Here is a 14,108-nt window from a genome sequence, read left to right as displayed (position 1 = left end):
GACATTTCTGGGAATAATCCTTGGTCAGTTCGCTGTTTACAAGCAATTAGTAGTAATTATTTGAAATTAGTTAGTTTAGTTTTTATTGGACACATGTATTATGATATGTTTCAGTTCCCTGAGTGCTACTTAGAATCAAGTTTCCTGCTTAAATACTCATATTTACAAATGCAAAATTTGCTTTCTACAATATTCTTCAATATGAGCTGAAAATATGCTGGTTTTGTGTATGTTCCTCTTGGTGACCTGGTTAAATAGAAAGTACAGAAGGCAAAGACAAGGGACCTTGTCAGTAAAAGCAAATTTGTTTAAAATTTTAAATGTATATTGACAGAACATTTTTAAGTTTTCACTCAGCTCTAATATCCAGGAGCCAGTTACAGTACATAAATATCGGACTCTTTTCAAGGTTAAGCTAAGGTTCCTGAGATGCGACATTCCCCACACCAAAAGGGAGTGTCCCAGAAGTCTTCAGATCCCATCTGGAACCCTGAGAATTCCCCATTTTGTCACCTTAATCTTTGAAGCACCATGTTGCGGCCACCATCTGCAGTGAGATTCTTTCCGAAGCCCAATAACAAAACCTCTCTCAAAAATTCTTTTTTAAATCAAACCAAGACTGCCTGTTGATCTAGATGGCACTCCCTCCTCAGAGCACTGTGCCCACACCGGCAGTGTTCCAACCCCGTACCAGCACAGGGAAGGAGACCACCCCTAGAAACGAAAAAACAATTTCTAACCATTTTTATATCACACCAATTGCCATAGGACCATAGTGCTTCTCCTGGATGATTGTGAAAATCACCAGTTGCACAGCCTCCTATAGCATCTTTAACTCCCCAAATTTACACAAAGAGGTTACCTCTAAATCAGATACAGGTATCCCCCGGTCCTCCCCCCAGAAAGCTAAAATGCTGCCTCAACAGTCTTCCTGATCACTACCAGACCAAGGGACAGAGACTGGCTCTGGAAAATCAGATGCTGACCTTTTCAAAGGCACGCTGCAGCGTCACATGATTGGCCATTCTGAGATGTTTTGTACCCCTTAAAAAATGCATGGGAACTTATCATCTCTCTCCAAAGTGGCTTTTAGCCATCTTCAGATCTTAAACAACTTCAATTTAGAGACAAATGAAAGACCAAATACAAGAGTAACATGATACAAAAGCAAGAACTAGAATGATTTGTTAGAAAAATTATCTATGTACAAAAAGAAAAGGAGTACTTGTGGCACCTTAGAGACTAACCAATTTATTTGAGCATGAGCTTTCGTGAGCTACAGCTCACTTCATCGGATGCATACTGTGGAAACTGCAGAAGACATTATATACACAGAGACCATGAAACAATACCTCCTCCCACCCCACTCTCCTGCTGGTAATAGCTTATCTAAAGTGTTCATCAAGTTGGGCCATTTCCAGCACAAATCCAGGTTTTCTCACCCTCCGCCCCCCCCCCACACAAACTCACTCTCCTACTGGTAATAGCCCATCCAGAGTGACCACTCTCTTTAAAATGTGTATGATAATCAAGGTGGGCCATTTCTAGCACAAATCCAGGTTTTCTCACCCCCTCACCCTCCTCCAAAAACCACACACACAAACTCACTCTCCTGCTGGTAATAGCTCATCCAAAGCGACCACTCTCCCTACAATGTGCATGATAATCAAAGTGGGCCATTTCCAGCACAAATACAGGTTTTCTCACCCCCCCACCCCCATACACACACAAACTCACTTGATAATAAATGGCCCACCTTGATTATCATACACATTTTAAAGAGAGTGGTCACTTTGGATGGGCTATTACCAGCAGGAGAGTGAGTTTGTGGGGGGGAGGGGGGCGGAGGGTGAGAAAACCTGGATTTGTGCTGGAAATGGCCCAACTTGATGAACACTTTAGATAAGCTATTACCAGCAGGAGAGTGGGGTGGGAGGAGGTATTGTTTCATGGTCTCTGTGTATATAATGTCTTCTGCAGTTTCCACAGTATGCATCTGATGAAGTGAGCTGTAGCTCACGAAAGCTCATGCTCAAATAAATTGGTTAGTCTCTAAGGTGCCACAAGTACTCCTTTTCTTTTTGCGAATACAGACTAACACGGCTGTTACTCTGAAACCTATCTATGTACAGTATCAGTTAAAACAAAATGGAATCAAGATGATGGGGCCCTGACGCCTGATTGAGGCCCCTATGTGCTCCTGAAATATAAATAATAATGAGGGTTACATCAACATGATCATGATACAAGTCTACTCAGGGGCTAGAAGCTATGAGAAATTTTGTTGCCCTCACCTTGATAAGAGCAGAGCAGTGACCGATGTCCCACTGATATCTCCCAAAGCCTGCTGGGTCATCCTTATACCAACCCACTACTGAATACGTGAATAATGCAGGAATAAGGTCCAGTAAATCTCCAACTGCATTCAGGAAGCGGACATCAAAGACACTCAGGGGCTGGGAGGCAAAGAGACCAAAACAAAATTATTTTCAGATGGAGAAGTGACTAAGTGAGCAACTTCAGCTGTTAATACAAGTTTGTTTTTCTTTCACCCCCAAAGGAATCATTAAGTTATTCCCTTTACATAAAACATTTGTTCATATAATGCCATAATTACACTATATTGATACTGGAATACTGCTACGGAGAAAACAACTAAGGAAGAAAAGGAGAAGTTAACAAGAATTATTAAAACCTGTTGTATCTGTACAGAAAGCCCAGAGTCAGCAGCTACTGTACTGTTAGGTTTGAAAACTTAGTCAGTTGTACATTTATCTAAATGTCTTTATTAATGACCCAGATGAGCACTAAGGTCTCACAAAGACTTTGGGCTTGTCTACATGAGAAAAAAAAGCCCACAATAGCTAATGTGTTTAGCTATTCATACTAACTTCCCTGTGTATACAAACTCTTTGATCAGACACATCCTGAGGTTGGAAAGACTGGAGATAAATGATGCATAAGGAGCTAGGTAAGCTTAGTGATACTAGCCAAATGTGAAACTACTTACTCAGATTGGTTAATAGAGAAAGCCAATCACCAGGAACTAGACTAAGGACTTTCAAAAATCCCATCCTGGCTTTAGGAGACCAGAGTGATCTAATTCACAGTTCATTTGTAACCTATCATTTGGTAGTCTCTCCCCTGGCCTCTTCCAGATAAACATATAAACAGAATTCTAATCTTAAGCCTTCTTGACACCAGGGTAATTTTTAGAAAATTCTCCATGGTTGTTAACACCATACCCTTTGTGTAGACAAGGCTCAATAGGGTGACAGAGTGCTTGTGGCTGGAAGAATAAGACTGGTTGATTTGCAAGGGGAAGCAACCAGGTAGGAAAGAAGTACAGTGCTTCCATGAAGCCCTGTTCCTAACCATGAAGCTGGCCTCTCTTAAGAGAGACTGCTGGGGAGAGGTGGAAGAGAAGAGAATGGTGTTCTCTCAATTGCTACCTATTTTAACATGGAAGTAAAATGGAGAACTGTATTGTCCACGAGCTATTCAAACTATTCTGCTTTTCAAGTGGAAGTAATCAGCAGAAAGAATGTAATACACTGCTTTGTGCACATGTGCACAAAGGGGAAGGGAAAAACCTTCCAAAAATAAAGCATTTGCCAAAAGTTCCAATAATAAGCAAAATTTCCCCACTAAGCTAAGATCTTGTATAGCAGGTGACCCTAATATTGGCTGTGATTTAGAGGCGGAAGGCCGAGACATACATTTAACTTTTATTATATTGCTTTATACTCTCACATTTTTTAGTGAAAAGATATGGCAGGGGAGGGGCAGGCAAGGTACCTCAGGTCTATAAACAGCGGGATGACTCAAGTGTTGAGTTTTTTTTAAACAACAGTGTGATGTACCCAGAAGAGGGTCCCATTGGAGTCGGTATATAGGACAACTTTAGTTTCTATATTAAATTATACATGAGAAACCACTTTCAAAAATAATCAAGAGTTGGACTGAGAGATTGCAGGGGAGAAGGCCTGACAAGCTGAGTAGGAAGAAGCCCATGGAGGTGGCAGCAAGAAGTGAGATGGAGCAGTCTTTGGCTGCTGGTTATAGGTTCCCTGGGCTAGGAAGTGGTGTACTGTGTGTGCCTGGGTTCCCATACCAGCCACTGGTATTGTGGCACAAGGCCAGAGAAGGGGAAAGGACTACAGGGCCCAGCATTGGAGCCAGACACCAGATATAAGGACTGGATTTTTATTTTGTTGGACTGTATGTCACCCTGGAATGGGTGGACTTAAATCATGACCTGGCTGTAGGATCATCCCAGGAAGAGGCTGACCTCCAGAGGACCAGAGCATCGGTCGGCAGGGGGTGCCAGACAGGGTGAGAGCTGCCATGCCTGACCACAAGGAGCAACTCCAGAGGTGAGCTGAGCCCTTCACAGTGACCTACTTAAAAGGGCCATGTTTTTTGGCACTGTGTACAAGGTAAGTGATTGTGATGATGCATACACCATTGCTGACTGGATCAGCACAATACTTTGTATACTGTCTGCATGGGATTTTCAAAAGCGCTCAGTGCTAGTCTAACTCTTTCCCCCACTGACATCAATGGTAAAATTCCAAATGACTTCAATGGCAGCAGGACTAGGCCAATGCTGAGTGCTTTTGAACATCCCGCATCTGGCTTTAAGTCATGACCACCCAGAACCTGGAACAAGCATTCCCCCTAGGGAAAAGTGGGAGAGGTGAGATGGAGAAAAGGGGACATCACAAGCATACTCCTACATGTCTAAAGTCTTCCGATGAATCCATTTGCTCAGGAATTAGCATCTCATCTTCAGGATTCTGGGAGAGCCTCAAGACACTGATCGAAGTCCTGCAACAAATCCTTTGAAGTCCAAAGGATGCTGTGTAGTCAGGGCCCTACCAAATTCACCATAGGTGCCGACTTCCCCTCTACCCAGGGGGTGCTTGGCCCCCATTCCCCCCCTAGGCCCCACCCCCACTCCACCCCTTTCCGCCCCACCCCTTCCCCCAAACCCCTGCCCCACCTCTTCCATCCCTGGCTCCTCCCCAGGCCCTGCCCCCACTCACCCTTCCCCCAAACTCCCACCCCGCCTTGCCCCGCCCCGCTCCGCCTCGCCCCGCTCCCACCCTTACTTCTGCACTGCTGCTGGCAGGGCACTGTCTTCAGAGCTGGGTGCCCGGCTAACAGCTGCTCCTCTCCAGCCACCCAGATCTGAAGGCAGCACAGAAGTAGGGGTGGCAATACTGAGACTCCCCTAAAATAACTTTGTGACCCCCCTGCAACTCCCTTTTGGGTCAGGACCCCCAATTTGAGAAATGCTGGTCTCCCCCATGAAATCTGTATAATATAGGATAAAAGCACACAAAATACCAGATTTCACGGTCCGTGATGTGTTTTTCGTGGCCGTGAATTTGGTAGGGCCCTAGTTATGAAAGCTTGTGCAGTCTTGTCCGAGAGTCAAGCTTTCTTAACAGAATCTCAGCAACTCTGGCCTACAGAGAAGTGTCTCTCCATTATTCTGAACGGACCCTGTCTCTTTCTTTTTCACTGTCTGGCTCCCCCTGCAATAAAGGCCCAAAGCAAATTCTACAGAAAAAAAAAAAAGGGCTTTGCTATTTTAAATGTTTCTGCCTTGCAGTTCACCACTCCCAACCTTCCCTCTTCCTTGCAGTCCTAGGCAAAGATTGAAAGGTCAGTTACTGAAGTCCTTACTTTCACTGTGTGACATGCATTAGACATTTTGGGACAGATCCTTAGCCGTTGTAAATTACTGTAGTTCTACTGAAGTTCATGGAGCTACACTGTTTTACGCCAGCTGATGATCTGGATCTTTGAAATGATACTTCCAATACAAATTCTAACATGAATCACAAACAACTCTGCCATAATACTGTCACACACACTCTAACATGAAAGACTAATTTTTTTAAAAAAATCCAGGGCTTTAAAGTTACCTTTGAAAATAAAGGTGAAAGCTTTAGTGACCTCCCATTTTTTTATTCACAATATTCTTGCCACTTTGAACACCCAAGAATTATTTGCCCAGAAACCAATTAAGAGTGCAATCTTCCAATCTGAGTGTGCATTATAAAATCATTCCCCACCAGCATTCAAGAAGACAGAGTTGCAAATTAGTTTTAGGGAAAATTTCTCTGATCTGCACTGAAGACTTCTTACATAATCCGTACCGAATATCCACTAATGTTAATGAAAGCTTTGTTTGCTGAATAGGTCAGCAGAGACCCCTGTCTTTAAATATCTTCTACATCTTTGACTTTGAATTACCCTATCCTTCCCTCCTCCCCCTAGAATCACTTAGAGAGCTTCATCACTCTTACTCTTTGCTTGTGGTGCTTAGCCCATTCTTGGGCTCCCATGTACAGCCCATCCAGCTGTGCAATAACATAGCCAGCATGCCTCCAGAAGGGGTCATCCTTATTATTTTTGATTTGTTGTCTGGTCCATTGATCCTGTTTCCTGCAAAGGAAAAAATTTGGTTTTACAGAGCACTCTTCATATTCCATGTATCCTACAAAGAAAAACACTTTACACCATAATTAACTAAATAATAGAGTGGATTAACCATGGACAAATGTAGTTGTGGTAATGCTGCTCAGCCATAGCTGTCTCTCCCCTTCCCTCCCCACTCCACCTCCCAGACAGAGCTTAGAATATAAAACACCATGTTTTGTTAAAATAGGCCAGACCAAATTCTGGCCCCTGCTCCGGCCCCTTTACCCAAGTCTGGTAAGCATACAGGAGTGTAAAATGACTGCAACCGAATTCCCTTGGTGCTGTCGCAAGGTAGGGCTGACATAAATGGCTCTATGATGCCCCCATTCCCTCCCTCCACAGGCTCAGGAATAGTGTGCATCCTGGCAACATTTGGGGGCATGGTCATAGCTCTCAGGCCTACAGGTTTTCTGTACTGTATAGCAGCCTATAGCCAGCCCAGCAAAGGTTGCTGTAAAGCAGATCAATCCCCACAGCAATCCATAGTCTGGGCCATGCACTGGTGGGTATAAAGCCACTTTCACCCCCATCCACCTCCCTGAGCTGCACCTGCTGTGCAGCGTCTCTTTGGAGATGCAGCATAGAACTTCGCCTGGAATGTTTACCAGGGCATAGTGATTGCCTGCTATTTTTTTCATTGAGGAAAGGCTGGTGGTTAGAGGGGTATAAGGAAGCATTGGGATCCTTAACTTCTGCTTCAACAGGCCAAAAAAATGCCTTTAATGTAGTACCTTATGAGAGGGATCACTCCTTATATGTGCAGCAATAACAGCATGAGCCACAAGCACAAGTCCTAGTGTGGGGTCCAGAACTACTGAAAGCATGCTACTCATGGAGCCATCACTTCCTAGCATAAAGATGGGCAAAAGGCACAGCTTACAGAAATGGCTGAGGTTTTGCAGAAATATTTGTAGTCGAAGAAAGAAAACAGAAATTATATCAACACATGAACCTAAGGAAATAAATAAGTTAGGCCAAATGCTGAGCCACCCAATTTAGAGCCTGGTTCTCTTCTCATGTGCACCAGTTTTAAACTAGTGTAACTCCATTGACTTGAACAAAGTCACTCCTGATTCTCGCAGGTGTAAGTGAAAGATTCCAGCACTTAGTAACTAACATACAATGTACTTGACCTTATAGAATATACACTATACAAATGTCTACAGTAGGAAATATATAGGAAAAATTACAGGTGCCAAGAGATAGTCCAATGTGGTATTCAGTACACAAGCTTGTCCATAAAGTAACTGAATACAGTAAGCTTGTGAATTAGTTGGCATTAATTAAACCTGTTTGTGAGAGTTCAAATGCCTCTTTGAAGGAACAGAATAGGGAACAGGGCATATTCCCTTCTTAATATATGTTTGCACTTCTTATTCTTGTTAGGTACATAATCATAACAGAAGGAGCCTCTACTTCCTCTTTAGCACACAAACAAGATCAACAAACTCTGCTGAAAGACCTGAGGATTCCATCATTCTTTTATTTCTAAGCCATGAATGCAAGAATCACATTTCTAGTAACTCAATACATACCCCATAAACTCCTGAATGGTGCTTAGAATGGTGGGATTCTTAATTAGTTGTGGATACAGGTTTGAAGTATGGTCATACATACGCCTGAAAGAATAAGTGTCAAAAGTTATTTTCTGCCATTTTTCCTTCATTTCTTTCAATTCTGGTTTCATGAATAGTAACAGATAAGCAGCATAGTTTGCAAGTCAGCTGTTTCTTTATCACAGTATTAGCTTTGCATCTCTGGTGCAAGACAAACCATGATGCATGTAATAAGAGGAGACTTTTCAGAGTATAAATGGCATAGCTCACCACCCACTCAAACTGTCTTACAATGGAAAAAGATGAGAAAATGAGATTAAAGTATCTCTATAATGAAACTTCTGTTTTCCAGCATGCTTTAGGTCAGTAGCATCTTGGATGTCCTAACACGTTAACTGAAAGTATGACACAAATGGTTTACTGGAAGATGATCCCATTTGGGATCAAGAAAGCATTCAGGTGGATGCTGATTTGATAGCTTGTGAAAAACTCAACTGATATCTAACAGTGTTTTACTACCAATTAACCAAGTGTTTCTTCCTCAATGGATTAGCTAAATATCTATGCAAAAAATGTATATTTAAAGAGGAAAAAAGGGGTCCTGCACACTTCCAGAGCACTAAAGACTCTCTCTGGCCTTACTGTTTTGAGGAAGAGGAATGGATGGGAATTGCCAGGAGCTTTGCTGGGATCCAGAGTGAGCAGAACTAAGCCACTCATTTGTGTAGGGAGCTCCTGCCTAGCATTGAGAGCAATACATCAGGGCCAACTATGTAACCTGGGTTGCATATGATCATGCTGAGCACTTGTCACAAGGCCAGACTTCTTTCTGTTAAAGTCTGCAACAATCCTAGGTCATTTCACTGTAAGGGCAACCCTCATTGGGACGAATAGGTTTGCAAGATCCGCAGGCCTTATTCCCAGTTCCTATCTGAGGGTGAAATGCATTCCTCTGCAGAGGGCCTATGTACCACTTAAGTCCTATGTAAGCAGAAAACTCTCATCTCTGCTTTGCTCCCATTGTACCACTCAGGCAGCACAAAGGAAGGAGAGACTCACCATGACTCCCCCTCTGGGGATTCCCACAGCAGGCACAGAACCTGCAGAGTGGGCCCCTACATAGTCCTCCCCCTCAGACCCCAGCGGAGGGGGCATGTTGGGGACAGGGAAGGGGAATGGCCAGAGTGCAGTACACTCCATCTGGCAGATGCTCCCTTGGGGATGACAGCCAGATAAGCAAGTTAGAGAAGCTCCCAGGTTGTTCTAATAAGTGCTTGGGCCAGGGCAGGTAATCAAGGAGTTGTAACCAGCCCCCCGACAAACACCTCTATCTGCCACACCTAGTGAATGTCCAGCAACAGAGGGCACACTTTACACCAGTGGCATCTCTAGACTGCTCACTGACCAAGCCAGTGCAGAATCAGGGACTTGTAGCTTCTTGAGAGGCCTCGCCTCCTTATACGAATCAGAGATCAGACAGAAGGGAGGAAGGAGTTCAGGGACTCAAGTGATCTTTTTTTTAATTGCCTTGAGATATTAAATGAAACGTCTAAGTCCTTCATGCTTTATAATGGTGTCATACTCAAGCAGTAATCAGCTCATTAGATTAAGTTTAAGCTTTTCTGTTCTACCTAGGACAAAATGTAAGGCAATTAGGAAACCGGACTGAGAATCTCAAGGTACACGCCAAAGGAGAATTTCAATTTACCTCTTTAAATCAAGAGGAGCATCACTGACAGGATGCAGGCTGGGAGAGATCATACCAGAGTGATGTTTGACCAATGATATTTCAAGTTTAAAGTTAGCTCTCTCGGACCTATCATGTTCCATTGAAGTACATGAGAAACGCAGGGGCTCAGTGTGATGGATTTGGAGTTGCTCTGTAATTGGCTAAGCAAAATGAGGCCTAGTACTCCTTTCAATTTTATTTCTGTCTGCCACTGAAAGGAAGTATGACGAGACCCAAACCCAGTCAGGTCTGCAGGGGTAAGTGCAGCTGATCCACAGATACTGTAACCCAGGGCCACGTCTAAGTGAGCATTGCAGGATTCCACCCTGGAAAAGGTGAGGACATGAGGGCTATTACCTGTGGGGGTGCACTCAGAGACCAGAGAAGGGATCCGAGGTGCAGCCAGCCCTGTAACTGTGACACTCAGTGCCTCTGAAAGTCAGGACATTGATTTAGCTGCCTAAACATGGATTTAGGTGCCTAGCTTCAGGCACCTGCTTTTGAAAATCTGTGCCAATAATTCTCAGTTCATGTATAAAACAAGGGTACTTGAAAGAACTCAGAGCCATTTCTAGTCCAAGCAATGACAGATTGCATCCCAGTCTGAATACAACTAGTTAGTATTAAGGAATTTAACAGGTAGTGTCCACCAGATTTGAACTGTGAATTCTGAAAATCCAAAAGCAATTATAAAATAAACTATTTTCCCCCTCACTCCTTATAGTACCAGGTAATGCAGCTTTTGGGAGCAATGCTAAAAAATAAAATTGTCCTCATTTTAATCAGTGTCCAGGGTACTAAATGAACACAGGAACAGCCAAATTATTTCCTTTTAAGAGTGGAGGGGTGTGTGGGGGATAGGGGGGATGAAGTGGTGATTTTCCTTTATTTGCAAGTCATTTTGTTTTTACAAGTTAAAAAAAAAAAAAGCACAACAGGACACATACTTCCTTAGTCTATGTGGTAAAGGATAAGATCTAGTAGAAGAGCATCAGCACCTCTTAGTTTATTTCATCATACATTTTTTTCATACGTTTTCTGAAACATAGGGAAGTTCTATGTGCTCCTTAGTGAAATAGAGCATGCCAGTCTATTTAGATAGCTTTGCTGTAGCCTGATGCCTGACAGCTGAGCAGTTGTTGATGCAAGTAAAGCCTTCAGCATCTTGGAACAGACTGTTATGCTTTCCACTTGCTGTTATCAGACAAGGAGAGTCTTTAAAAGCGATAGTTAAGCTGCATGGTCACAGCTGTGTGCAAAAGGAGAGAACAAGGGCATAAAGAGACTTACTTATCTCTTATTGGAGAAAATTCAGACAATGCTGGCTCTTGGAGAACAGACCTTCCAAATGCACAGAGATGAATGTAGCAGGCAGTTAGATGGGGAAGTTTGAGATGCCCCCATTTGTTTCCAGATTTCAACATGGAAGACTTATGCAAGTGTCCCAAGGGAGAACAACTGCCTTATGTTAACTCGGGTACTTTCAGCATTTGAGCAAGGAAAGGAAGGGAAGATGTACGTATCCCTCCATAAGAGCTATTTTTCAAGAATGACTAATTCATCCATTTGTGATCTACTTGGGGGAAATGTGAGACAGGACTCTGGGCTTGCATTCCAATTGTTGAATTTTAGAAAAGTTACTTAATCTCTGTGGTTCAATTCCTCATCAGTAAAATGGGTTTAATACTCATCTCTCTCTCTCCAGCCTGTTGTGAGACTCTCTGTTAAAAAACAAACTTTTTGAAATCTTTGAATGAAAGGTGATAAGTATTATATTGTAACAAATATCTGAACTGCCACATTTATAGTTAACTTATATGCATCAAAATAGAGAGGGAGAAAAGAGACCTGAAGAAAAAGCTGGCAGTATCATGCACTGAAATTAGGTACTTACAGAGTAAGCTAACTTGAAAGGTACTTACGGAGCTGTGAGATAGCCCTCCAAAAAGCCAGCTGCATACATGAGGCGTTCATTGCCTATGGACTGACTCCCATAGCCTGCTCTGATCTCCAGAATCCCCCACCCTGTTGATTGTATGGTGTCATTGTAAAAGCCATAGGCATCTCCATTTCTGTCCAATATATCTTTGACCTGGATTGTTTTCTCAGTTTTCATCCAATATACAGTTGCATAGCGGATTTCTGCAAGCAAAAACCAAGGAGGAGAAAGTTAGAAGGTTGTATTACATATCTCCAGCAATAAGACGTGTGGGGACCTCATTCCACTGCAATATCCTATCCCTCATGGAGAACTAGATGGATGAGACAATTGGTAGTGAAGTTTATGCAGCCAACCAATTCTAGGTCACTAGTTTCAATCTATAATTAATGACCTAGAATAATCATCATCAGATGCCTGTTTGCTCACTTAAGTAACAGACAACTGGACAGACTGGTTGGTTCACCATATCTGATACCTCTGTTCACAATCTTAAAGGGTGAAAAAAATGAAAAGCTACAAAAACCAGACTACCTACTCAGGCCTCGAGATGGCCCTGAGGAACAGAGCTAAGGTCCAGTTCATTGGCAGGGCAGAGACGTGGAAAAGCATGTAGAGCCACTTCCTGTCTCATATTGGACCTGTGGACATCCTCAGTTTCCAGGACTGAAATTCTGGCACATTTCAAAACAATTATACTGACTTTTTTTTTTTTAAACAAAACGCTCCACCCAGTACTCGCTCAATTAAAGTTAACACATTTTACACTACAGCAAACTCTCCTACTGCCTTTCCAAAGATAGAAACATACTACATTAGCTGCACACACTGTGACTGTATTAAGAGTAACCCTCTAAAAAGCTAGTGACCATGTGCTATATCACTTGCAGGAAACTATGTCCACAATCTTTTCAACGCATAGCATCAGCCACAGTTGAGTCCTGATATAGAAAAGAAGATGCTCCCATACCTGACCCAGAAGAAATTCTACAAAGAGAGGTTTCAGAGTAACAGCCATGTTAGTCTGTATTCGCAAAAAGAAAAGGAGTACTTGTGGCACCTTAGAGACTAACCAATTTATTTGACCATAAGCTTTCGTGAGCTACAGCTCACTTCATCGGATGCGTACTGTGGAAAGTGTAGAAGATCTTTTATACACACAAAGCATGAAAAAATACCTCCCCCCACCCCACTCTCCTGCTGGCAATAGCTTATCTAAAGTGACCACTCTCCTTACAATGTGTATGATAATCAAGGTGGGCCGTTTCCAGCACAAATCCAGGGTTTAACAAGAACGTCTGGGGTGGGGGGGGGGGGGTTAGGAAAAAACAAGGGAAAATATTTCCCCTATTTCCCCTTGTTTTTTCCTAACTCCCCCGCTCCTCAGACGTTCTTGTTAAACCCTGGATTTGTGCTGGAAACGGCCCACCTTGATTATCATACACATTGCAAGGAGAGTGGTCACTTTAGATAAGCTATTACCAGCAGGAGAGTGGGTTTGGAAATGGCCCAACTTGATTATCATACACATTGTAAGGAAAGTGATCACTTTAGATAAGCTATTGCCAGCAGGAGAGTGGGGTGGGGGGAGGTATTTTTTCATGCTTTGTGTGTATAAAAGATCTTCTACACTTTCCACAGTACGCATCCGATGAAGTGAGCTGTAGCTCACGAAAGCTTATGCTCAAATAAATTGGTTAGTCTCTAAGGTGCCACAAGTACTCCTTTTCTTTCTACAAAGAGACATATGGAAAGCAATTTACGAACAGAGTACCATAAGCATCATCAACTTTGATTTCCAGTTGAGATTCAAAAGATTGCAAAGGTTTTTTTTAAATAGTTCTCCTGTTTAACTTATTGTGAAGGAGCCACTTGATAGCTGCTTTGCACCTCTAATCCAGGCAGGCAACCCCAAGCTATTATGACACTGGCTCCCTAGAACTTGAGATTTCATCTTGCTTTTCTATAGAATCCTGACAAAAACACAAGCTTATTTCCTTTAGCATTTTGAAAATCACATTAAATAAAACAGCAATCTTGCTAAAACAGCAATGCACTTAAGTTAGACTGATGGTTTCCTCAAATTTCAACACCATGTTCACTCTTGTCTTGTATACAAATACATGGATGTTTCTCAGTACAATTTCTTCAAGGCACAAGACTGAAAGGATGATGATGGTTACATCCAGCTTCCCACAAAACTTATATAATCAGTGCACTTTCCCACTGATGAAGATGTGCCCCCAGCAATCCATGTATTAGTCACCTACAGACTGGCCAATTTTAAATCGCCGGATCAGAGGCTGAAGGTGAAGGCAGTACAGAAACTCAACTGTACAGAATACAGGAAAAGATGCCAAGAGCATATCACTCTGCTGTTCTATGACCT

The 14,108-nt window shown here is 42.7% G+C and overlaps 1 protein-coding gene across 1 annotated transcript in view; it reads right to left on the bottom strand.

The window, feature by feature from the left end:
• PLBD1 (phospholipase B domain containing 1) overlaps positions 1 to 14,108 on the bottom strand; it is a 55,065-nt gene that overhangs the window by 24,332 nt on the left and 16,625 nt on the right. The window contains exons 2-5 of the mRNA XM_077807612.1: positions 11,703 to 11,922; positions 8,031 to 8,114; positions 6,321 to 6,459; positions 2,295 to 2,456 (exon numbers count right to left, since the gene is read on the bottom strand). Of these exons, the coding sequence (XP_077663738.1) occupies positions 2,295 to 2,456; positions 6,321 to 6,459; positions 8,031 to 8,114; positions 11,703 to 11,922 (605 nt within the window). The remainder of the gene's footprint in view (positions 1 to 2,294; positions 2,457 to 6,320; positions 6,460 to 8,030; positions 8,115 to 11,702; positions 11,923 to 14,108) is intronic.

This window comes from Eretmochelys imbricata, chromosome 1, assembly GCF_965152235.1.
Source record: "Eretmochelys imbricata isolate rEreImb1 chromosome 1, rEreImb1.hap1, whole genome shotgun sequence".
Taxonomy (NCBI): domain Eukaryota; kingdom Metazoa; phylum Chordata; order Testudines; family Cheloniidae; genus Eretmochelys; species Eretmochelys imbricata.
This window is presented reverse-complemented; position numbering and strand designations above follow the sequence as displayed.